At 54.4% G+C, this 24,681-nt stretch overlaps 2 protein-coding genes across 2 annotated transcripts; both read right to left on the bottom strand.

Moving 5' to 3' along the window:
- Positions 1–288: 288 nt before the first annotated feature.
- COCSUDRAFT_60512 (hypothetical protein) lies at positions 289–1,315 on the bottom strand (the record flags this gene model as incomplete). The annotated part of the gene is made up of 3 exons (XM_005642625.1): positions 289–414; positions 826–957; positions 1,121–1,315. 3 exons carry the CDS (start codon positions 1,313–1,315, stop codon positions 289–291), a joined length of 453 nt encoding a protein of 150 aa, XP_005642682.1.
- A 3,484-nt stretch (positions 1,316–4,799) lies between these two features.
- On the bottom strand, positions 4,800–22,836 carry COCSUDRAFT_49367 (hypothetical protein; the record flags this gene model as incomplete). The annotated part of the gene is made up of 32 exons (XM_005642626.1): positions 4,800–5,055; positions 5,404–5,558; positions 6,120–6,267; positions 6,510–6,769; positions 7,036–7,164; positions 7,443–7,623; positions 7,924–8,091; positions 8,457–8,724; positions 8,953–9,055; positions 9,321–9,578; positions 9,893–10,059; positions 10,504–10,768; positions 10,975–11,040; positions 11,309–11,522; positions 11,821–12,005; positions 12,466–12,573; positions 12,921–13,133; positions 13,574–13,844; positions 14,202–14,380; positions 14,744–14,905; positions 15,340–15,504; positions 15,871–16,104; positions 16,490–16,703; positions 17,099–17,324; positions 17,626–17,845; positions 18,125–18,505; positions 18,775–18,930; positions 20,655–20,678; positions 20,994–21,178; positions 21,516–21,750; positions 22,224–22,374; positions 22,622–22,836. 32 exons carry the CDS (start codon positions 22,834–22,836, stop codon positions 4,995–4,997), a joined length of 5,967 nt encoding a protein of 1,988 aa, XP_005642683.1. The 3' UTR covers positions 4,800–4,994.
- Positions 22,837–24,681: the final 1,845 nt, after the last annotated feature.

Here is a 24,681-nt window from a genome sequence, read left to right on the forward strand (position 1 = left end):
AAGGACCTTTCTGAGGTCGTTGAAGAAGCATGCAAGATATAGGAGAGGCTTTCAGCTTGCATTGTATCCAAAACATGCAATTTCTGCAATATATGCTTGTGCAGATTTGCGCATTTAGCTTGCGGTCAAGGCCCTTCTTTGTTGCCATGGGCAGGTTTCCAGGCGGCTCACGGTTCGTCACCTGCAGCTGCTACTCCCGGCCAGCGCACAGGAGATTGAGACAAATATTGACATCATGTGCGGCATCTGCGACGAAGTTCGCAGCCACAAGATGCTGCCACTCCTCATTCAGACTGTGCTCCACGGCCTCAACCTGCTCAATGAGGGCACCTCCGCCGGCGCCGGCTCAAACCCGGCGTCCACCTGGCTATTCTGCCAACACTGCCCAGCCTGCGGAACGGCGATGCTGTCTTCCTGGAGTCCATATCAAAGAGTGTATGCAAATTGTCCCTTTCGTGAACCGTATTACTTGTTGATTCAGTTCAAAAAGCCGAATATTATGTCGTGCGAGTAAATAGCAACATCCCCACTCAGCCTTTCTGAGGACTACAGAATGTTCTTGCTTTGGCATTCACTTGTGATGCGTGTTGCCTTGCAGTATCTAAAGGCTTGCCGCTTGAGCCCAGCTTGGGGAGATCATCAAAGGCGGCCACCATTGAGGAGAAGACATTACGTGCAGACATCACAATGCTGGCCAACCAGCTTGCAGAGCTCCAAGACAATGCGTCGTACGCCAGCTATTCAGTGCGTTGGTGCCTTTACCACCTAGATGCTGCTGCACATCGAGGTGGCACCAATGCACCGGATAGCTGGCGTACGACGCACTGTCTTAGAGCTCTGCAAGCTGGTTAGCCAGCGCTGTGATGTCTGCACGTAATGTCTTCTCCTCAACGGTGGCCGCCTTTGATGATCTCCAAAGCTGGGCTCAAGCGGCATGGTGCCGCCAGCCTTCAGGTACTGCAAGGCACCGCGCATCACAAATGAATGCCAAAGCAAGAACATTTGTGTCCTCAAAAATAGGCTGAGTGTGGATGCTGTTCTCACTCGCAAAACAAAATGATCGGCCTCTTGAATTGAATCAATATGTCAATATGGTTCACGACAGGGACGGACTGCCTACACTGTTTGACATGGACTCCAGGAAGGAAGCATCGCCGTTCCGCAGCTTGCTTAGCGTTGGCAGGAAAACTAGGTGGACGCCGGGTTCTGAGCCGGCGGAGGTGCCCTCATTGAGCAGGTTGAGGGCATGGAGGACGGTCTGGATCTGGAGGCGCAGCATCTCGTGGCCGCTGACTTCGTCGCAGGCGCCGCACATGAAGTCAATTCTGGTCTCAATCTCCTGAGCGCTGGAGGGTAGCAGCAGGTGCAAATGACGTGCTGTGAGCCGCCTGGAAACCTGCCCATGGCAATGAAGAAAGGTCTTGACCCAAAGCTAGATGCCATGCGCAATGCGCAAATCCGCACAAGCTTATATTGCAGAAAAGGGATCTTTTGGATACGATGCAAGCTTAAAACCTCCCCTATATCTTGCATGCTTCTTCAACGACCTCGAAAAGGTCCTTGTCTCTGCACGGCGCTTGCGTGTAGACCAAAATGTGCTCAGCAAAACTTTCGCACTATATGATAGGGCTAGCTCGTACCAAGGGACTCTGAATCAGTCGAAGCATGAGCAGCCCCACGCCGCTCAGTTGTTTGATGGCTGCACTGTTCTCTTGCTCACCAGCTTGAGCAAATCCTTCGGCTCTTCGCTGTTGGGAGGGCGTTGACGAGGGCTGCCACATCCTCCTGCGATAATTATCCATTCCGGATTCTTTCCAACACCTGCCACACCACCACAAAAACATGATTTTTTCAACATAGGACATTTCTATCAGCACAGCAACTTCATGTAATGATTTTCTTCTTTATCTCTAATTTGCTGTATTGTCAAAGTGGTTGCTCAAGCACCAGGAAGAAGATATGAAAACATTCTTCATTATTGTGTACATTTTTTATTAGTAAAAAAGGAACACTACGCCCTTCGAAAGGTTGGGGGTGAGGTTGGTCCTAAAATCCCTTAACCCGAGAATCTCGGACAATTTGCTAGGAAGAATGGTCGCCCAGCGTATCTGCAAGGGCCCGAATTAAACATTTGTAAAAAGAGTGACACAAATAACTCCAAAACCCATATCTTTGCGACTACGCCACCAAAATGAGCAAACTCAGCTGCTCTGGACTCCTCTAAGCGAGCTCTTTTCGTTGCGACATCGAGCGCCGAAAACGGCGACGTTCGCACGGAGTTGCGCGGTCGGGCTGCAGGCATCGGGGACTCGAACCCTCATAACTTTGCGAGGACGTGACGGTTTTAAACGAACCCGGGTGCGATTGAATCGTCTAAACGAGACCTTTCCATCGGGACGTCAATGACAGAAAATGGTGGCATATCGAGTGACCTGTGCGTACCGTGATGTCTGCCGATGGCCCCGAGGGACCCCCCCGAAATGTACACACCCCAAGTGGCCATTAATGGCCACCTTCTCTAGTTGAAAAGGACGTCTTTGTAAGAATTCACCTCCTCTAGAGAGATCTTTTCATGATCCCGGCCACCGTTATCTCAATGTCCTTGAGCCAGGAATGCTTGATCGCCAGCTTCGCCGGTTGCCGTTGTTGTCCTTGTGTGAAGAGCCGCCTTTGGTTAGGCAGTGCCTGCCAATCGGGCAACCAGTCTTTTCTGAGGCACCGTGCTTTGATCAAATTCATGAAGGTTAACCGTTTTCCGGAATATGCTGTCCGGCCCAACCTGACATGAAAGGCCCAGGTTCAAACAACGAGTCATATGACTACTACTCGGACAGTATGGTCATGCATGACCATACTGTCCTGGAGCATTTCACTCTCCCATTTGTCTTGACTCATTCATGCTCAATAAGAAGACTGAGGGTCACCCAATGCCTTGATTCAATTCATGGAGTTTTTAGCTAGTGTCTCCACTTTGCACTGCCAGAGGATAAAACATACCTGCGAGTTCTTGAGACCCTTGACGAATAGCACCGATGTGAGACTTCTACTGCTCGACATGCGCGCCCAGCAATGAGCCGTCAAAAAGGCAAAAAGTCCCAAACAACAACCTTGTCAAATTCCTATCCACGTTCATGCGGCGAATGGCAGAACATCTGTCAGACAAGGATCTCCCTTCTCTCTCATGATACTTTGCCTCACAAGCAACATTCTCAGCTGCCCACTGTGGCACATGCATTCCTTAAAAGTCCTGTCACCAATTCTATGCCAAGAGCTGCACTTTCTTTGGCTGCCTAGCAGAGTTTCCCGGATGTGATGATGATTCATATTACATGACATGGAGTGATCTGCATGCAGCTTGAGCCCACAGTCCGGTCACCTCGTGGCATTCGTGGCCTGGGAATGGGCCCTGCAACCACCGAGAAGGAACCGAAGACCGTCTTGAAGGGCATTCTGGGGAACCGATCCGTGAAGAAGGCCTTCAGGGCATATGCGCAGAAAACAAATTCACAGTACCGTACTCTCCCGAAATTGGGAAACCACGGCCGCAAACCAAAGCTTTAAAGTCTACCGCGCCCCATTGTGAGGCAGCAATTGCCTTTCTAGCATTCGTGCGCGGCTTGCGCAGCAATGATTTCACAGACGACCTTGACAAAGCAAGGAACTATAATTCTGGAATCTTGCTGCTGCTAGGACGGATTGGTTGGGCATGCCTGCATCTGGACTAGTCTGGGCCTTTGAAAGAACTTTGCAGTCGGCATCCAAGTGACCTTCCCATCACAGCATCACCTTGTATTCAGCCATTGTGCGCCGAAAGGCTTATGTGATTTTTACCGAAGTCGTCCTAGAAAGTGAAATAGAACCGTACGCGTATGAGTTCATGCATGGCATGCGAGTACTCCTGTTTTTGTACTTGCTTGTTGCTGCGTGGATAGCAACAATCCGAAGTGGACATCATTATAGATTCCCTTGAGGTGGATCTTTCGTGCTGCAGCCTTCCAAAGGGCGGCGTGCGACTACTGGCGTGGCGGCTGTGTGTACGATTAGACGCGATCGAGGCGCTGCAGCTGTGGAAGCTGAGTGATTGTGACACATGCCACGACCTCCGCCTGCTTTCGACTGATGAGGACAAACACGTCCTCCTGGACAGCAAACAAGTGCTCCCTCTCTCTTACTGTCCTTCTCCATCTAACGCTCAATCGCCGTTCACAATTGAAGGGTGAGGTGGCACACAAAAGACAATAGCCTTCAGGAAAACGGGCTCTTGCAACACCGGGAGCCGTTCCCTGCTTAGCCACGGCCTGGCAGCCTGCAGACGCTCTCTGACCGCGTGATGGGCCAACTCTGCCAATGTCAGCTGCGCTGCATGCTAGACTGCAAGGTTTGCATCTGCGCAGGCTTCTCGGGCAGTGAGGCACCTCACGGCCACCGTGGGCAGGGGAAGTCGACTAGTCGTACAGCACTGCGAACGTTTACAGAACGTACTTTGACTGGCAGATATTTTCTTGAAACCAGCCATGCGTTCTGGGGTGCTATAAGCGCCAAATGCGCCTAACAGGAGGACCCTCATCACTGTTAGGGTGCCTTCTTCGACTATCCTTCTGCCGTGTAAAGTCAAAGAGATGGGCATGCATGCCAACGCAAACGCACACGATGACTAGACCAGTCTGCGCCCTTACTCAAACGGAAAGTCTAGCACAGCTACATCTAGGTCCTGGCCGTTGACCTTCTCTGTTCTCCTAGCATGATCGTTGAAGCTATGGCTAGCTATCGTGGTTTCTGCATCCGTTCCCAGCTATCTTGATAAAGACAAAAATGGATTCCAAAACCGGACCAATGCGTTCTATAGCATACGCCAAATAAATTTAAGTGCAGCATGCACAAATTAGAACTACACTACAGCTTGAAAAGAATGGTACAGTGCCGCTGCTCTGTCTGCGGTTGCATGCACCGGCATAACGCATGCCAATCATCCTCCCATTGGTATTTTCTTATTGCTACCTATCCCACAAAGGCGCTGTGGGCGTTGCTGCAGCGCGCTCAGAGTCTGCCAGCACCCTGCAAAGCACTTTTGAGCTTCATCATTAGGTGCCGTCACCCAGCAGATGCCTGCCATTCCACAGATGCTGGCAGCCTGCTCAGTGCAGCGGACTCCAGGATTGCACGGCTCTTGTCGCAAGCTAGATCTAGCCCCGCAGCAGCAAGGATTGGAGCCAGCATAACACATGCCCAAGTTCCCCAACGGAATCATCAACAGCCCCTAGCGCGTCCAAATCTGCAAGCAGCAATCTCCAGCCACCAAATCACGAGGGCATGCTACCCTCGGAAGCAAATAACTCCCGGGACTTGGGCTCCCAGGCAGATGCTCTTCAGGTATGATCAATTCTCTTTAGTTGCTGCACACACCTGCGCAGTTGTTCCTCTTCGAGCGATTCCTGCAGCGCTCGGCGCATGTCCGCGTCGCTGGGCTCCCTTGGCAGCGGCTGCTGAGCTCCCTCCCGGCGGCTAGGGGACCTCTGCTCCAGCAGTGACCGCTCCAACGCCCGACGCATCCGCTCCTCCTACATGTCACAGCCCGGCACGTCACAATCTAGACTCTGAAGACCAGGGGCATGAGCTGCAAAACACTATGATGCTGCTTTCTGATTGGGTAGCACCATGAAGCATTCTCTTACAACGCGGCTGTTATTCTTGATGCCTGCGGCTGAAGGTTGCTACATCATCACAATCAATCTCGGCTTTCTCCGAACAGTGCTGGGTCGAGCTGTGAAGTGTGATTCTATGATGGTGGAGGGTGCAAGCCTGGTGTGCGCCAGCTTGCAAAATGCATGCCATTCGGCAGGGCAGAGTCAGCTCAGCTCATGCGCCTGGGTAGATCTGTGAGTAGAGCACAACAAAGAAGCCATGCAAAGCTGTCACAGCCAAAAACTTGGGCGGCGCAGGACAGGCGCGTGCTGTTCCTTTCACGCCTGCCTATGCGGAGCCATCCTTCTTGCTCAGGCCGATTGCAGCGCTTACGCTGACAAGTTGCACATTCCTACAAAGAAAGATTCTTTCATACAAAGCTGCTCCTGCCCGACAGCGAGCCAGAGAGCCTTCCTGAGGGGTCTATCAACTCGCACCTCCAGAGACTCGACCAGAGCTGCGCGCGTGCGCGCCTCGTTTGCCGCTGCGGCGGAAGCACGCTGCTGCTCTGCCAGTGACGCCCGAAGCGCCGCGGCCAGCGCCGGGTCATGGTGTGACTGCGGATACAGCGCCGCCCCAACCGGCCTGCGCATAACAGATTGCAGGAAGTGAATTGGCCTGATACACAAGCTGCCGGCCCCACGAAAGATATCCAGGCACCAGTCAAACAATGCCCGAGGAAGGGTGAAGCCATGATATCGTTCACTGCAGCCAGAGGATCTATTCAGATCCCAGGAGGATTCCACCGAGATTGGATGCCAAGTGTCTGTGCAGACTCTGGTGCAGGGAGGATCAGATTAGAAATAGAGGCAGAGGAAACTGCGCACCCCTCCGAGCGCAGCCGGTGCAGCCGTCGCCGCCGCATGCAGCATGCGCACAGCAGCAGCACCAGAAGGATCACCCCGGCAGCGGCCGCCCCGGCGATGACGGCGATCCTGTGCCACCCAGTGAACCACCCCGCGCCCGACTCGCCCGGCACCGGCAGCGTGTCGTCTACCGTGAATGCGTACGGTTGCGAAGCCGCGCCAATGTTGCCGGCCGCATCCACCGACTTCACCTGGAACGTGTAGTTGCCACTGCGCAGCCCCTGCGGCCACATGCCAGGACTTTTCCAGCAATCCTTGCTTAGCATCTTGGAATAGCTTGTCCCACCTAGACGCCAAGCTGGCGCCTCAGGGTCTGGTGAATCAAATATGCGGCGCTTGTTCTTACTCTGAGGTGCCATTCCCACAGATAACTCCTGGGAGCTGGTGCACGCCTGATGCTTGTGCAGAATGTGGTGTCCTGAAAATGCTGTCACAGCCCACAGGTCACAGAAGTATTCCAGCCGTGGGGTTGAATGGCCAAACACACCTTGAATTCGGCGGGGCTGGAGCAATTGCTCCACGACTCAGCGGCTAAGCTGCTCACGCTCTTGAGCTGCACGTTCACATTCCCTGTCCCCGACGGCTCCCCGCCTCCTGCCTGCTGCAGCGCCGCCATCTGTCACCGCCAACACACCCACTCAGCGCCACTGCAGACCTTGTGAGTCACTACCTGCCTCGACAGGGCTACTGCCACTTCATTGCTGATGTATTGCACTTTGTTGCTGTACCTACCCTTGGTGCCACGCCACACACATGCTGTCGCATGTGAGAATTGCAGGCCTTTTCCAGGAAAGCGAATCAAATGCAGGGTCCCTAAGGCCATAAGAACAAGAGAAAGAGCTGACCCCATGCCTCGCATGATGAGATCATCCAGACACACGTGTGCTGCCGCACCTGGCTGTTGTCCACGAGCTGCAGCAGGCAAACGCTGTAGGCGATGGGCGCGCCTGCGCCGCCGCCGGCGACCTGCGACGCAAAGCTGAAGGCCACCTTGGGCGGCGAGGCGGCCCCCGTCCTGGGCCCCCCCACCACCGTCGCGTTGGGGGGCGTGCGCGTCACATACACCTCCGCCTCGCTGCAGGCACACATGCACGCATAGTAAGATACCAAGAGCCGTTGTGGAGTGTCACTGATTGTCATTTGCACTGAGCTCCGGGTCCCCCTGAGCCACCGAGCAAATGACAGGTGGGATGTCAGCGCGGACGGCCAGCAAGGAGTCCCTGCTACTAATCAGCTCCTGTCCACTGGCCAACCCGCGCAGCTCTCCCTAAATGAATCCTATCAAAGATGACAATGCAGGTATGTGGGCATGCCATTGATAAGCCGCCAGTGCTCTGAAGCAGCCTTGCCGAAAGGGGAACATCCGCACACACACCTGGTGGTGCGGGTCTGGCCGGCGTTGTCTTGGGCGCGCAGGGAGAGGCCCCACTTGCCCTCGGTCAGGTTGCTGAAGCTGGCGGGGCTGGCGCAGGCCCCCCACTCGTAGCGCGGCCCCTTGAGCTGCGCGCTGTCGCTGGAGAACGTCAGCTTCTGTGGCCGCATCCTGCGCCGGGAACGCCAGGTCAGCAATCATGTGAGCAGCCTTACTATGAGTCAAATGCCATAAAATTCTCATAAGGAGACTAGAATTCTTGGCAAGACAATTGGTCAGTGATCACACGTGCATCATCATTGGCACCAGCACAGTTCTCCGGGACGCATCTGATGCCAATCACCGCAACGATACATAATATGAATCACCTATTCTAGGCTATACTGCAATCCATTCAATTTACTGGGCCCCTCTTGGGACACTTCAAGTAAGTTACTGGCATAGATGACAATTTGAGGAAATGATTACTAGAGTGCACATGCATATGCCTAATGTGAAATTTGCTGGCACACATGATATGAAGGAAATGCTGGCACCTGCACTGGGTGCTGTTGACGCCGGATTCGCTGTCGGAGGCGTTGAAGGTGACGGTGAGGCTGGTGTTGCGCGTGGCAAAGGGGTACGCCACATCAGCGATGACCGGGGGAGTCGTGTCGATGAGGAAGGCCGCCTGAACAGGCGCTGCCTTGTTGCCCAGTCGGTCGGCGGCGGCCAGCGAGAAGCTGTAACGCCCGTCCGACAAAGAATCCCACCGCGCCGGGGACGCGCATGGCGTCGGCTGCGCGTTCCCTCCCGTCGCATTGCCTGCACATATTCCTTCTGCTGGGACTTGATCTTATCTGATTTGAGATTGATCTGCTCTGAGATCTTGTCATGGTGCACCTCAAAGCGGCTGCTTTGCTGCATGGCTGTCCGGATGCCCAACACATGGGCACAGATTGCTGCTTCTTTGAAGGGCAGTACTAGCATTCCATGAACAGGCAGACTGGGGTCTGATAGACTTTGCACATCGTTACATGATCAAAATTTCACCTGAGATAGTGAGCAGACATGAGAAGTTTGCGCCCGCTTTGTCGGCATTGAACTCTAAGGAGACGGTGGAGGCCGTGCTGATCGCCGGAGGAGCGCTGCTGATCTGCAGAGACAAAACCAGCAAACAAATTGAGAAACATACAAATCCCCTTTTCAGACCAGAAGTCATCACCGCAAAGAAAAGCCCTCGTTCTCGCAGCCTTGCCAGCGCCTGATTCATTTGCCAGGCCACAATCTTTTGCTACACAAGCACTCACACCACACAGCATGCGAACACCCTGTGATAGAGTTTGACAGCTGCGTAAACCGCTGACAACACATCAACAATGGCTAATCTTCTTGAGATTGCAATAGGTTAGTGCTTTCACCTTCAACACAGGCGCCGAAGTGTCGACAGTGAAGTTGCTGGCGGCCATGGCGGCCTCCGGCGCATCGGCTCGGCCGGCGATGCGCGCCCAGAAGGTGTAGTCACCATCTCTCAGGTTCTTAAATGCGGTGGAACCGTCGCAGGGCGACCACACCGTGCTCCCCTTGTAGGAGGACTGCTCGGACCAGCCGCTCAGCCGACAATCAAATGACGCATTAGGGACGGCTGTTGTCTCCTGCGCGCCGCCGCCCTCCAGCGCCTGAACAGGTGCATTAAGGACTGTCAGAACCTAAATTGACTGGGAGGCAATGCTGCATTTAGAGAGGACGTGAGTCATCACGGCAAGGACTGGATCCCACAATGAATGCAAAATGAGGTGTTCCCCATTGGGCATTTCTTGACTAGCAGTGCTCTGACATGACCAGGATGTCGAAGCAGGGTATTCGGATGAAAGGCTACAACGCTAGAATTCAAAGACAGGTGCTGCGACGCTCTGCGCGGACAAGTGAGGCATCAGAAGGGATCAGACTCAATAATATATGAGGCATGCATGTGCTGCAGCAGGGAGCGCACCAGCAGAGCAAACTGGGCTGTCCTGTTGGCAGTGGGGCCGAAAGGACCGGCGGTGATGCGCGCATATTGCTCTCCGGCCTCCATCTCCACAATCCACTCTGCCAACAAATTCTGCACCGCCGCATTCCCTGCTGCGTCCTGCCCTTGCACCTCAAACCTCCAAGACCCTGCAACAAGACGTGTGCAAGTGCTGAGAAGGCATTGGAATGATGCACACGGCACTGAGATCATGTGTACACGGCAGTACGGAGGTCTTGCATCAGGTTCGCTCTTACCAGCGCATGGCATTGTCACCGTGGACTGGCAGAAGCGCATCTGATATAAAATGTCCATGAACGACGAGGCACTAAACAAATGCTCAAAGACTATCAAATGAACCAAGAACCAACAAAGAACCCACCATTCTGCTGCAAAAACAAGAAGGCTCTGCTTAGCATACATTGATTTTGCGGTGTGCGTGAGCTGCCACTTGCACAGAAACTGAGAGCCTGGTTGGGAGTGCAGGAAGCTGCTCGTCCAGACCCCATGCGCTCCTTATTCCTTGCACAATTGAGAGTGACGATCAAATCTGCATGCAGCAGAACATGGTCAGAGACAGCAGGGTCACTGACCTGGGAGCAGCCAGTACAGCTGCAGCGGTGGCGCGCAATCTGCCCAGCTGCCCAAAGTGAGGGCAGGCGTGGGCAGCGGCCCGACCGGCAGCAGAGCGCGCACGGGCGGCTGCAGAGCGCCAGAATTGGCGGCGGTCGCGCTGAGCTGGCAGCGGTAGCTGACAGGCGCTGAGTCATCCGCGGCCCAGCTGAGGTACGCCGTAGGGGACGCGGTCCCGGACTCTGGTAGCGATGCATTGAAGCTGAGCTTGGGCGGCGATGTGTCCTGCGCAAATATGCGAAAATGTCAGACAATGAACCACTGCAGGCTGTACCGAAGCCAAGAGAGAAACTTGGACCTGACATGTGAGTTAGAAAGGCAAGATCACTGTCTACTGCACCTCCCATGCTGCTGTTTGATTAGTGCTCTCTGCCCTGCTCAGCTGAGGTCAGAACCCCACACACTGCAATCCATCAGCACTATGGAGGCACCATGTGATCACACGGTAGATGTGTGTGGGGTTCAGCCTCCAGCAGCGCGGTGAATGGAGCGGCCTCCTCAGCAGCAGCACACCGAGGTATCACAGTTCTCTATTCAGCAGCTTCCAACCAATTTCCTAATATATCAGAACTTCCAATTTTTGCACTAGCACCTGGAACACCAGCTAGAATCAGACCTGACCCTGCGTCCCAAGCAAGTTTGGGGATCCTGGCAGACATGACAAAGACATGTCCACATGCCAAAACATAAGCGTTACCTCTCCGCCAGCGTGGAATTCTTTTTATACAGCGAGACAAGAGCCGCAGATGAGATTTGTTGGCGCACCTTGACAAAGGAGCGGGAGTCTGCAGAGTCCTCCCCCTGAGCGCGCACGCTGAATGTGTAAGCGCCGTCCGCCAGGTCATCAAACGTGGTTGGGCTGGTGCACGCTTTGTACGCTGCGCTGGCATTGCCTGCTTTGGCGCCTGGCGTCAGCGCGCACTCAAACTTCACCCCTGCCGGATTGCCGGTGGCCGTCGTGAATGCGAACGTCACCGATCTGTTGCCAATGACAAAGGTTCCCCTTAGCAGCCTGATACACCATGTGTCTGTGGAGCCCTTGATCTGCCGAGGCGCAGGTCTGTCTGCAATGGTGTCGATATATGCGTCACATTGGCACTCGGGTGATGTTGCTTTGTAACTCCCGAGCTCGACATGATCTTAGCGACGAAGTCTCCAGTCTTGATCTGTCTCTCTCAAGGCCTTCTCAGGTCTGTGAGAGTCTGATCTCTGTGAGTCAGGTTGGGTGTGTTAAAACAGCAAGAGTGCATGCATGCGGTGTGTGCAGAAGAGCGCACCGCTGATTGGTGAGGCCCTGGGGCCCCCCGGTGATGGTGGTGACGATGATGTGGCAGGTGCCGGGGGGTGCGGTCCCCCCGTTGGCAGGGTTGCCGGGGGACGCCAAAATGCCGCTGAACTTGCCCAGAACCACCAGCGCATACGCCTGAGGGCCGTGCGTGACAAACGTCTGAAATGCCTTCACCTGCGCGGGCATATATCAGGGGAATAAGCGACTGGCAGGGGTGACATGAAGCCTGGAGTGTATTCTGGGATGATAAGAATTGGGTGAACATTGCTGGGTATGCCAGGTCTGCAGCCTGCAAGAGGCATGCGCTGGGCACAGAAGCGTGAAGGGCCTTGGGAACATGAGAAGGTCAGGCTCTGCAGCTAAGGGGTCTGTCGAGATGCCAAGCCCTCTGAAACGCAGTACAGGGCATCCAGAAGCATGACCAAGCAGCTTCCTCCACCAGTGGCAAATGCCAGACAGTGCACTATGTAGTGCCACCAGCAGCTCAGCTTGCTGCCAGGCCGCAATGGCACACCGTCTGGCAAAAGCCGAGCAGAGCACTCTGTGCAATTCACCAAAAACCAACCCTCCAGTTCTCCCCTGATCCACATGACAATAAGCCCTTTTGGGTCACTTGATAAGTCAAGAGGCGCACCTCAATGGCGACCTCTCCTGGCGGCAGATAGGACACAGAGACCTGCTCCACGTTGTTGGTGCGGTCCGGTGCGAAGGAATCGCCCGAGCCAATGCCGCCGCCATTCCCCTGCAGCCACATGATACATAATTCATCTGCCGGTCACACATGTCCCCAATTTTAAAGCAAACAAAACTTCACAGGTCCACACTATACTAGTCTATCAGAGGCCACCCTTGGTGAGCACCGTGCGAGGCCGCAGTGCGCATCAGCTGACTGTCTTCGATGATCTGAGGGCCGGCTTTGCCTTACAAGAAAGTTTATACAGAGACTATTCTGGGGCGCAGAAAGGCACAGCGCACAGATAGTTCATCAATGCCACCTACCTTTCATGCTCACTGTCATCTACTCACTGTCAGCCAACGCATATCAGGCATGGCATTCACGGCGGGGATAGTCTTCTGGCAGAAGCATACCAGCAAGGGAACGCCGTTGAGGCCGGCTGCGCGGATGGTGAGGTCCAGGTCATTCACGAGCGCCTTTTTGGCAGACACAGCCGCGGGGTAGTCATGCCACACAAGGGTGACTGATAAGGGCCCTCCCAGGCCCCTCACACAGTACTGGTGCGCCTGGCCTGTGCTCAGATTGGCCATGTCCACCACCTGCAAGTTCCAGCCGGGCCCCGAGCCCTGCCACACAGGAGCGACTCACAACTCACCTCAGCAATCATGCAATGGGACAGCGGCGCCTCAATGATCAGGATCTACTGCGCTAGGATACCGCCGAGGAAGCTATTGAGCTGCTGGACATGGCTTTGCTAGAAGAATCTGCAGATCTAGGCAGTACCACAGACCATTTCCCACACTGATAGCTTGTGTCAGCACATGGCAAAGCCCCCGGTTTGGGCTAGCTGTGAAGGTTATGTGTGGTAGCCAGTGCTGGAATCTTGACCAGACCACACCGCCTGGATGAGTGTCCATACCCACCACCAGCCGGGCAAAACGCTGATCCACAAACCCTGCCATCTCCCCACAGAATACACGATGTCCTGTGCGGTTGTCCTGTGATTCTAATATGGTTGCACCATTTTATCCCTTTACGAAGCCCTTTGATTGTATAGAAAACATACCTGCAGGGGCAGCGAGCGGCCGAGATGCACCCGGCCGAAGCCCTGGCGGAAGCTGGGCGGCGGCGCGAGCGGCAGACCCGTGTCAGATTCGAATCCGTCCATTCCGGCGGCGCCACCTAGGAGCACGGCCTTGACTAAGGCGCCACTTGGCGCGAATTGGTTGGCCGGCACCGGGGCGCCGCTCGGGTAGAAGCCGGTCAGAAAGTACTGCCGCACGAGCGCCGCTGAGGCCGCTACCAGCGGCGTCGCCATGGACGTCCCCTCCATGTACCTGCGCATGTGCATCGCCACCATTTCAGGATCTGCGACAACCTTGTACAACTTTGTACACCTCGTCGCATGAGAAGTGACGAGAAATTGCTGAGTCGGACTCATCTGTGGATCCTGCTCAACTCTTGGAGGTGCAGGCTTCCCGCCATGACATGTCGTACAGCAGGCAGCCAAACAAGACACTGGCATTTCTGAGTGCTTCTTGCGGATATCATAGGCTGTGAGCCTGCGCTTGTCCTCAATTTATCAAGGACCCCCCTTGAATCTCCCTTTCCTCTAGGTTACCCCTTGAATGCAAGCATGCAAGGAAATCTCGTGAATTACGGCCCCCTAGCGGCGGCAGCAGGGGGCGTCGCACCGTAGGGAGCAGGTGTTTTCGCCGTCTGTGTAGGCGGACTGCAGAGTGCCGGGCGCCAGCAGGTCCGGCTTCACGCGCCCGTCCTTGGTGGGGCCCTTGGACGAAAACTCCGCCAGGCTGTCAAACGCATTCGCCAGCGGCGGCGCTTCCAAAAATGACACCGTCAGCTTGCCGCCCGCCTGCGTGCGATTGTGCGGGAAGTTCAAGCGTCAGGCAGCAACCACAGAAAGTCCAGTGCATTGTAGTGGTCCAGCACTGACGATGGCACGTGTCAAATCAGCCTGCAATGGGTGAGGTGCCCTGCTAGAGCAAGGGCCACCCACCTCAGATCTGGGTGAGAATAAGGCAAACCAATGGAGATATGTTCATTGCATTGCATGCATGCACAACCTCATGGAAGCCATCAGCCAGTGGGCTGAGACCCTTGCTGTTGGCAGGAGGAGGCATGAGATGTGAAGGAAGTCGCCTTCAAGCAAGAAGGATGCGGCAAGTCTCCATCAATGCAATAAGATGAATAGAACCGAGTCTGGGACCGCGCGCACCAGGGAGGAGCTGACGAGAAGCTGGCCGGTGCGGCGGGGGATGGCGCCTGAGGGGATGGTGATGCCTGTGAGGGAGCCGTCAGAGGCTGGCACAAAGTAGTCATTGATCTGGTCGTCGTACACCAGGATGGCCTTCGCACCGGCCGTCTGAGCATTCAGCGCCTGTTTGTCCCACACAGACAGAGAAACTTCAGCATCCCTTTCATCCTATGACGCTATCGCTGCCAACCTGACCGCCATCCAAGTATATGCTTTTGCAGTGCATGTGAAAGCGGGTTTTAGGACATTCTGTGCTCCATCTCTGTGTCATTGGAGGGTGCTCATGCACACAACGGTGCCAGAACTCTTCTTCCACAGCAAAAGCCTCGCCCGTTTGCGTCAGCCAGAACGTCAGGGGTGCTCTTTGATGTAGCTGAACACTTCTGGCACCCTCTGTATGCTCACCATCGTGGTCCTTACTGACTTTCCGCATGGAGAAAGTGTGAAAGGCCTGCGAGCGCTGGCTCAATCCACAAGCACAGGCATGTCCACCAGCATCTTGCCTGCTCGACCCTGGGCGTCTGTGGATATGTGACATAGGTATCTGCCAAAAGTACCTTGACAGCGAAGAAGCAGGTGCCGCGCAGGACGAGCACGACGGTGCCGGCAACGTCGGCCTGGTTGTCCAGCGCCGCGCAGCCATCGGCCGGGTGCGCCACGCTCAGCGCAATCTGCTGCCCAAACAGGCTGCGGATGGATGCGCCAAATGACGCCTGCATCACCTGCACGTGATCCACATACATGCATCCTCCTCAGCCACTTGCCCACTTTGTAGCCCTTGGGCTCCAGGAACTCAAACCTTTCCAAGGAGATACCCACTCTTTTCTGCTCCTAGCAGGATAGGCAGCAGGCTGCACTGCCAACGATGCCACCCTGCTTGTGCCAAGAAGATTCTCCGAGCCTCTGTCATGAAGTGAGAACAAAGCAGCGGACAGCCACCATTGTCAGGCATGCCAGAGCAAGGCTGCTCGCCTCCCACTGAAGCTGCAGCAAAGCAGTTCGAGAAGGCTGTGATGTGACAGACATGCATTTCTATTCTCGAAGCTGAGCTGAAACCCAGCAAAGCAAAGGTAATAATGCGCGCTCACCCGGTACTTGTCGACGACCTGCGAACCGCCGTCGGCGAGCTGGGAGATGGACATGCGGTGCACGGTGTACTGCGAGGACGCGGTGGAGGCCGCCTGCTGGAACGCCGTGTTGGTGGCGCCCGCGCAGATGCAGTTCTTGGACGTGGCCGGCGACGTCACTGTGGTGAGGCCCCCGCTGCCGCGCTGGCTGGCCGTGAACCCCTCATTGCCCGCCGCAAAAACCGCCGTGAAGTCCTGCGCGCCCAAGTGTCATGTTCTTGAGTGACTTCTTGTACTGCACATTCCATGCATGTCAGCCCTACTTGATGCAAACACCGCCGTGAAGTCCTGCGGCATTTCCTTCGCGTCGTTTCTTTCCCAATGACGTGCCATGTTTGGATCCTGCGATGCCGCATCTTGCGCCGTGGTGCCCGCTGCAGCCACCACTGGCAGCAGGCAAAGAATCCCACATGTGTCCCACATACATCTCCATACAATCCTTGTGGATGCAGATTCAGCCGTGCTGCATGAGACCCATGCAGAATCATGGAAACATGGACAGTTTCCAGTACCAACTGCAGGGACGTGCTGCTCAGCATCGCAGAATGAGCCGTGGCTATTCTGGGAAAAAGCAGCGCACCTGGTGCTCCCAGGTGAACATGTCGACCTCGGACGCCATGAAGTCGTAGTCTTGCGCGACGGTCCCCGAACCCCAGGAGTCGCTGTGCACGCGCGCCCCAACATCATAACTGAACGGGTAGTAAGCTTCCGATAAGTCCTGCGGCGTGTAGATGCCGCCCGAGGTGCGGCTGGCCAGGTCTATGAAGGCAACCTTCGCGTCCGGCGCCAGCCCCCTGCAAGAGCGCATGTGGCGGCCAGCTCAGCGAACACATTACGTAATAGTAAGATTCGTTGGATGCTGTACATTGCGCACGCAAGCGCTCCCCTATCAATCAGTGATCGTAAGCGCTCCCAATGGGTAGAGCCGTGGCTGGGCCATAAAAGAGACACAGCATGAGCAGCATGACATTGGCCAGAGATGCAGAGCGCGCCTCTGCCTCTCTGCTGCTTTAGATGGTGACTTAAAGAAAGTGTAAGTGCCAGCTCAGAAATTGCCTTGCTCCCGCAGAGCAGAGCTTGGTCCAGCACTGTCACACTCTGCAGTGCTGTACATTCAATCAGGCCTGTGTCATGATCCAAAAGGCTGCAGCTTGAGCAAAACTGAGCAGAGCATGACTTAATTTTGTACCTGTAGTCCAGGTTCTTGGTGTTGCTAATGTCGAAGGGGCTGCCCAGGAGGGACGCCACGGTATGGGTGCCATGTCCATTGTTGTCCACATCATCCGCCTGCTGCCTGTACAGCCGTATCTTCCGGTGCACCTCGCTGGAAAAAGTGACCACGCCGGACCCCCGATCGGTGCTCAGGCCTCCCTTCCAGTCAACGTTTGGGTCGTTGAAGAAGCAGTTGTTGCGATCTGCACGAGCATAGTGCAGATGTCACATGTCCAAGGAGCCACCATGAAACAACCCACTTCAGACAGACCTAAAAGTCCAATACACTGGTCAGCACAGGCCATGGTAATAAATCGGGACTTCTGATGTGTCATTTGCAACCGCGTCTGGCACTGCAGATCTCTGAAAGATGAATCGCAGCAAGAGGATCTGAGACCTTTCTGCAGAGCAACTGCGGACGGCTGAACAGCTGCGCCTTGTTGCCGACTGAAAGGCACTCTTGACAGACCACAAAGGGACTGCCTCTCGGAGCAGGGGCCGCACCGATGCCGCTGTCGCCTGCGCCGACGATCTGTCCAGCGCCGGTGAGGCCCGCTGCCCAGATGGGGTGGCTGCCCCGGTCCTGTGCTAAAGCCACGGGCGCGTCTGGCGCGGCATTCCCGCTCTGCACGATCGCGCTCCCCTGCCAGTTGTGCAGCTGCAGCGCTGCGCGCGGCGCCAACCAGTGCACCGCTGGCTGCTCCGCCAACCAGCCCAGCACCTCCTGCGCACAGTTTGCTGCATTTTCAGAAGATTGCCGTGGCAGGCTGCAGCAAAGGAGTGCCGTGCAACATCCTGCCAGGTAAGCATCAGCTGCAGGACTGCGCCGGCCGCTGTCTGGATCATCGAATCGCGAGCTGCACTACAAAACCTTAGGCCATGCATGCCAGCCGGTAACCTCATTTGTAATGACCCTTTGTCTGTTGCAAGCTCACTGAGCAAAAGCTGCGCATAAATTCCTGTACTGAATGTGGAAACGACAATTTTCAAGAGGGGCGTGCACCTGCAGCAGTTGAGGCTGTGTACTGACGGCGAGCACCGTGCGCCCCTCAGGACGCAGGCTCACTCCTCCTCCATACCGCCACTCAGCCTCCGCCGCCCAATCTGCCGCCGCGGCCTCCGCCGGAGCAAAAGCCGGCACGGCGCCGCTCCCGGACAGCCGCGCGGCCGTGGCGTTGCGCACGGTCGGGAAGTGCACATGAATCACCACATTGTAGCCGCCCCCCGGCGCCAGATCTGGCGCAGTGGTCCCCCGGAAGCTGCCGTTCGCCGTGCGCAGCTGCTCGTGGTGCTGCTGCAGCGTCGCGTGCAGCTTCCCGGCAGCTGCCGCCTCCAGCAGCGGTCCCCAGTCCTCCGCAAGCTTGTACTCGGGCTTGTATTCACCCTGCAGCCCACAGAGAACATTTGCCCGTTGACATCCAATCGGACTGCATTGCCCAAAGACTCCACTTCTATGCAAGCTAAGCTTCTATTAGTTGACACAGCTGCAGCTGCTGACGAAGCACTGCCGCTAGTTGCACAGGAAGTGCTGTAACCCACCTCTCAGACTAGAAAGATGCCTTTATCAATGACTATTTCCATCACCGGATATTTGGTAGTCAACAAGCAAATGCGATACCCACTGCCAGGTGCAAGGCTTGGAAAGGGACTCACCACCCAGAGCACACCCGGGACATTGCGCAGAGCTTCAGCAGAGGTGCTGGGTCCAATGCCCAGAACTGAGCTGTCCGGAATATAGCTGCTGAGCCAGCCCCCATGGTCGTTCAAGACCCCCTTGACCCTCTGCAGAGTCTCCTCCTTCAGGGGCCCCTGCATGGAAATGAGAAACTGGTCCGCATTGCGCAGCACGCCCCACCTGTCATCAAGGGTGACCAGGCCCCTGCTTTCTTGCAGTCCTCTGCGCTGTACTTCGTGCCTGAAAAGAAGTAATAAGATTTTGTCAGCCATCGCAGATCAGCATTTGATCATCAAAGCGAGCAATCCTCCTTTGCAGAGGGTGGGAGCCTGGTAGGCTCAATGATAGGAAAGGTGCGTGGGGCTACATCCCGAAATATTGAAGGAGCGCAATAGTACTCCAGTATTCTTTGTAGGACAGTTTCACGAATTTGCTGCCCAAACACAGCATGCCCTTCCTCACCTTGTACAGCCCTCATGCTTGTCACTGACAGCACTGGTCAAGCCCTCACAAGGGTTCTTATTCACCAAATGTGAGGGTACGAATTGCGCAACATTACATATAGAAAGAATATCGACATCCAATATTTCTTCTGGGCACCTCCATCGCCATATGCACTGTAACTGCAGATACCTTCCGCATGAATGAAGCTGGGAAGACCTTGGCTAAATGCTGCTTAGTGACTGTTATTGTACGCTGTACATGCTGAAATCAAGCTGACATCTCCCTTGGAAGCTTTCGGCCAAATGCATTGCCATGTAATTTCGCCATAGGCACCCACCATTGCAGGTGTGTTCTGGTGTCTATTGAAGCTGTGTGCAGGTGCACGACGGGCCAGGTTGAAGGCGAAGATTCAGCAAGGATAAACTGCGTCAAAGCAGCAAGGATGCAGGGCACGCTTCGTGCGGCCCTGCCTAATGCCATCATAAGCCCTTCACCATCCTGCCATATACATTTAGTCAACACACTCAGACATTGGTAGACTGCTGCAAGTTCGGTGATTGGAGCCTTTTAATATGACTACTATACCAGATCTTCGCTCTTTGTATCCAAAAGCCACTGAATTGTTTGCCCAGGTCAACCTTTGAGGAGTTCACACCAGGACATCAACAACGCCGTCGGCGACAGATCTAGATCTGGGCATCACCTTCCTTGTGCGAGCACGTATATATCCACATGATTTTGCCCGATGCCCGCATACAGGGAGATCTTTCTCTCGTATTAGCGCCCTATTGCGGGCAGATCAGTGGTATGGCACTGCAAGGTTTGAAAATTCATGGACGCCATACTACTTCTAGTAGAGATGATCATGAAAAGCGGATTTTGCAGATGATTTGATATGCATATGGACATGTCTACGAACCCGTGTGCAGACTTTCTTTTTGCAGACCGACCGGTTGAACTGGTACCAACTTGGACCCACCTTTGAATGCTTGCCAATCCGTGACAAATCGCATCAAGTGCAACAGCACGTGCAACGGACATGTCAGATACTTGCTGCTGAACAATGCTAGTTCTCCAAGATCCATGAGCATCATCAAAGCTGCATGAAGCCTACTACTAAGCCACTTTCTTGATGGAGGTGCAGGCTGCCCAGAGATTCATATCGCAAGTGTTATGGGTATCCTTATGACCCTTCAAGGGATAGTTCACTCTGGAACCAGCAGATGCACTGGCTACTGCTGTGACAAGGTGTGCAACTAAACATTCTTGGCTCTTGAGCTTGACATGAAAACTTGCAAACCTCATAACCAATGCTGCTATGCTCTATAGAAGGAGCTGTCCAGCTTCAGTCCCTAGTATGCACAGCGTGGATTGTGCTGGGGCTGCCACGGTTCGCCAGCTCAGCTTCCTTCACCTTCTGCTCCAGCACCCAGGTCCCCTGCGCCCACCGAGCTATGTCACCCCATATCCTCTCCCCTGCCACCAGGTGCATTCCATACACCTCTTCTGCCACCCCCATAATGGTCCTTTCCCTTCCCACCAGCCCAGCACTCGATCAAGCTCGTCACAAACAGCACATCCACATCCTGGACAATGCCCCAATATTGGCCGCGGTTGCCAGCTTTGTGCCTGCCATCTAGTCCTTGATGACCACGATAAAGGCCAGGAACAAGCCCCAGAAGTGGCCGCCGTTGCCCCGGCATATTGTCAGCCATCCTGTCCTCAGGTACCATGGGGAGAGCTAGATATTCACCTCCTCTTCGTCGTGCGGTTCGCGCCCCTGCGCGCGGAAGGGGCGCTTTGCGACGCGGTACTGCCACAGGCGCAGCAACACAAACACCCCAAAGGTGACGCCGATGATGCAGAGGATGCAGGCGCAGTACAGCACCGGCACCATCATTATGCTGCCATGGTAGCGCGGATCCCAGGTCGGGCTGTCTGCATGGCAACAAAACCACATGTTGCTGTCAGCGCCAGAAAAGATGCTGGTGCACTTGGAAGGAGCCATGCAGCATCAGCTGGCAGCATTGCAATGACTGGAAGCCTAGCACGTTAAGCCCAATGCTCTGCATGTTCCCTTTAAAAGGGTGCACCTACCCCAAATGACAACTGCCTGAGAGGGGCTATGGGGCCCTCTGGTCTCAACATCAGCCAGCAGCTTGGCACCCACGCACTCTGAGAACAGCTACAGACTCTGAGAAATTGCAAGTTATGCTGTCGCTGCATGACTGCCCTGTGGTGCAGCACATGCACTTGATGGTAGAGAGGAACGCACCCTCAAACAGCAGCTTGGCGATCTGCATGAACCAGATGCCCTGCAGCATGACCAGCTGAGCACGCAGGACGCCCAGCAGCGCACTCTGGGGGAAGGGCAGCTCTGCCAGGATCACGGCAGCTGCCGCGAAGATGGACATGACTAATAGCAGGTGCGCCTTCCAGTTCAACTCGCTGCCCTCCAGATGGAACGCGAACAGCAACCCCTCCACCACAAACGCTGCCCCCAGAAAACCCTGCATGTAACACAGGTGGCGTGAAATCATCAGAACCCTGATTGAATATACAATGAGGGGTCTCTATCCAGACTTGATGGTGCTCGGCTATGCTGCAGGCTTCAGGTGGCCAGATAGTCATATGAAGCACTTCACTGTTTTTTAGTGTCCTGCTCATGATCTGACTGCAAGGTATGACAGCCTGTGTAGGCCCTATATCACCACCATGCGGCATGTGGCAAGACGATCTAGTGCAGGTGGCTCAGTTCATCAGACTCTCATCAGACCAAGTTTATGATGGTTTAGATACAGTGGACATCACATCAGCCTTGTTGGCTGGCACGATGTAATGTTTCTCTCTCTCCCTCTCACTGCATTGTCACCGCATTCCCTTGATCCAGTCAGCCCTGCACTTTGCCCAAGATGTGCAGACATTCCTTACACAGGACACTTTGATTTGTTGAGGTGCAGGGGCACAAAAGAAAGGTGTTCACCTGCTCTGTGCCAGCGGGCAGAGTCCCTTGTGGGGTGTAGAAAGCCACCAAATCCACAATCCCAGACAGCATGAAAGCTGCGTACATGGCCGAGTGCTGCCACTCGTTGATGTTGTCCACTATGAAGCGGCCGTCACCACCATAGAGTGTCCTGCAGCACAGCAGCCTTGGGTAAACCGAACAAGTGCACTTCCCTTCCTTTATGTCAAATGTGTTGGAGGTCAACTATTCCTCTCCTCAGGTGCAGCGCAAGCTCTGCTTTCGATGCTGCTTACAGCTGCACATCATGTGACTGCAATGAAAAGCATGCAGGAGTTACCGGACACTGCAAGTGGCTTGATAAGTCTGTCACTGGCAGGACAGCTTGTTGAAGGTGATCAACCAGGTGTAGCGCGCACCTCCAGGACTCATGGCCAAACCAGAGCTCCCCATTGATGCCAATGAACGTGAGCAGCACCTTGAGCAGAGGCTCAACGGGCACTCTGCTGCAGGTGGGAAAGTCATACCAAGTCCTTGCACTGTATGGAGCCTTCACGCTGGAGTTCATGTATAATCTGAACACGCCTATGAGCCACCAGGTGGCCCATCCAAAAAAGAACCAGCCTGGGAGCATGTGCCCCAACCATCCCCCGTGGGACGGGTGTGGAATAGGACCATCCATTGACTCCATCCCAGCGTGGGCAGAATGATCGTGCCCCATGTGGTCCATTTTGTCCAGGATATGAAACGACCTTCCGCAAACAGCTCTCCTTTTCAAGCAAGAGCTGTTGATCCTATCAGAAACCCGAGCGGACAGTCATAGCTAGTGCACGAAATAAAATACAGATCAAAACCAAGGTCAAGATCCCGTCCTGGGCCGATGTCAAGAACAACAGGAAAACTAGGTAAGTTGAGAAAAGATTTGAGACAGATGCACGCTCTGTTGAAAATTTGCATTCGAGGCGCGTTTCTGGCGGAGAGCAGGAGGAAAACGCAATCATCTGGAGGCGTTCCATGAGCCACTTCCCGATTCGTCCTGCACATGACCAACCCCCAATGCTCATAAGATACATCAACGCGAGGAATTGATCAACGCTGGTGATTCTGAGTATTCTGACCCCAGCAATCGGAGCCTCGCCCGCTTGCAGCTGCAGGCGGCCTGACGGCATTGCTGATCTGCTCTCTGGCAGTTGCAGGACAAGAATGCAGAGGCGTTGTACGGCAAGCAGTGGTGTCTGCTGTGCGAGGAGATCACAAAACTGCTCAACGACAAATACGAGTACACCAAAGGCTGCTGAGGCGGATCCCAGCGCCCTGAGTTTTCATGGCTCCATGGCTCCATGCCTAGTACCCCAAACGTTTTTTTGCGGGGTGGCAAAGTCGTTGCCGAGTGGAAGCTGAGGCCATATGGCCGTTCAAAATTGGGAGTCGAGCTGTTCATGTATGCATGTTATCACCTTGTTCATTATTTTTGTTTCTGCTAGTATCCCGTTTTGGAAGGCATTTTTTAATATATACAGGATGCCTGAAAGGATTATTCCAGCCTTCTCAGATCCATGCTTTGTCATGTATTGAGCAGTTGGGAGGCAGGAGGTTTTGCTTTGCAATTTCGTTGGTTCTGCTATTTCAAGATGACCCATGTGAATATTTGGTTCATGGCGGTAGCTGCTGTTCAACTGAATAACGTAAAATTTTTGTATTTTGATGTTCAATACTTACCATATTGGGGAAGCTTGTGGTGGAGAAAACATATACTGTGTATGGCTGTGCAGAACGGTGACTGCTAGGAGCATAAACAGCAGATGCATTGAAATTGCCAAATGTCTGTCAATACAAGCTCGAGTTTCCAATTCTTGTGTTATATATCTGATCAGATATAATTCATAGATTAGAAAATATTGTATGCTGACATTGACTGTTGTTACCTAATAACCGTATACTGTGCTATACAAGCATGTACCTCAGGACAGGGCCTGTCCTCTGTAATACTCTTACAAGCGTCTGGCGCCTTGACCACTGGGGCACTATACACACATTGACGATGGCTGCATAGTTCTTCCTCATTGGGGTCCGCAAGATTAATCCTATATCTCTGCAAGCACGCCACAGTGTCAGAGTGATCAGCAATGGCACGTCAAGCTCACTTGCTGGAACCTCATGCAATTTGGTAACGCCACATCAAGACTACTGCAAGGGCTATTTTCCCAGTTCCCAGAGATTGGTGAGGTCACTTAGGATATCAAGCAGGATATGGCCGCCATGGTCAAAGATGCAGGACACCAGTCGAATTCGAAGTAGAAACTCTCACCCGGAGAATCATGGTTCACCTCACGGTGACGGAGAGGTACCAAGAGCAGGATCCTCCCCTTCATTCATAGGGCCGCTCGTATGCTTGCACACTTTCTCAGCAGCAGCATGCGGGCGTTGGGCCTGATCACAAAGGGGCTCCCCGGCATATACTTTGGAAAATTGCCAACAT

Source organism: Coccomyxa subellipsoidea (genome assembly GCF_000258705.1).
Source record: "Coccomyxa subellipsoidea C-169, whole genome shotgun sequence".
Lineage (NCBI taxonomy): Eukaryota > Viridiplantae > Chlorophyta > Trebouxiophyceae > Coccomyxaceae > Coccomyxa > Coccomyxa subellipsoidea.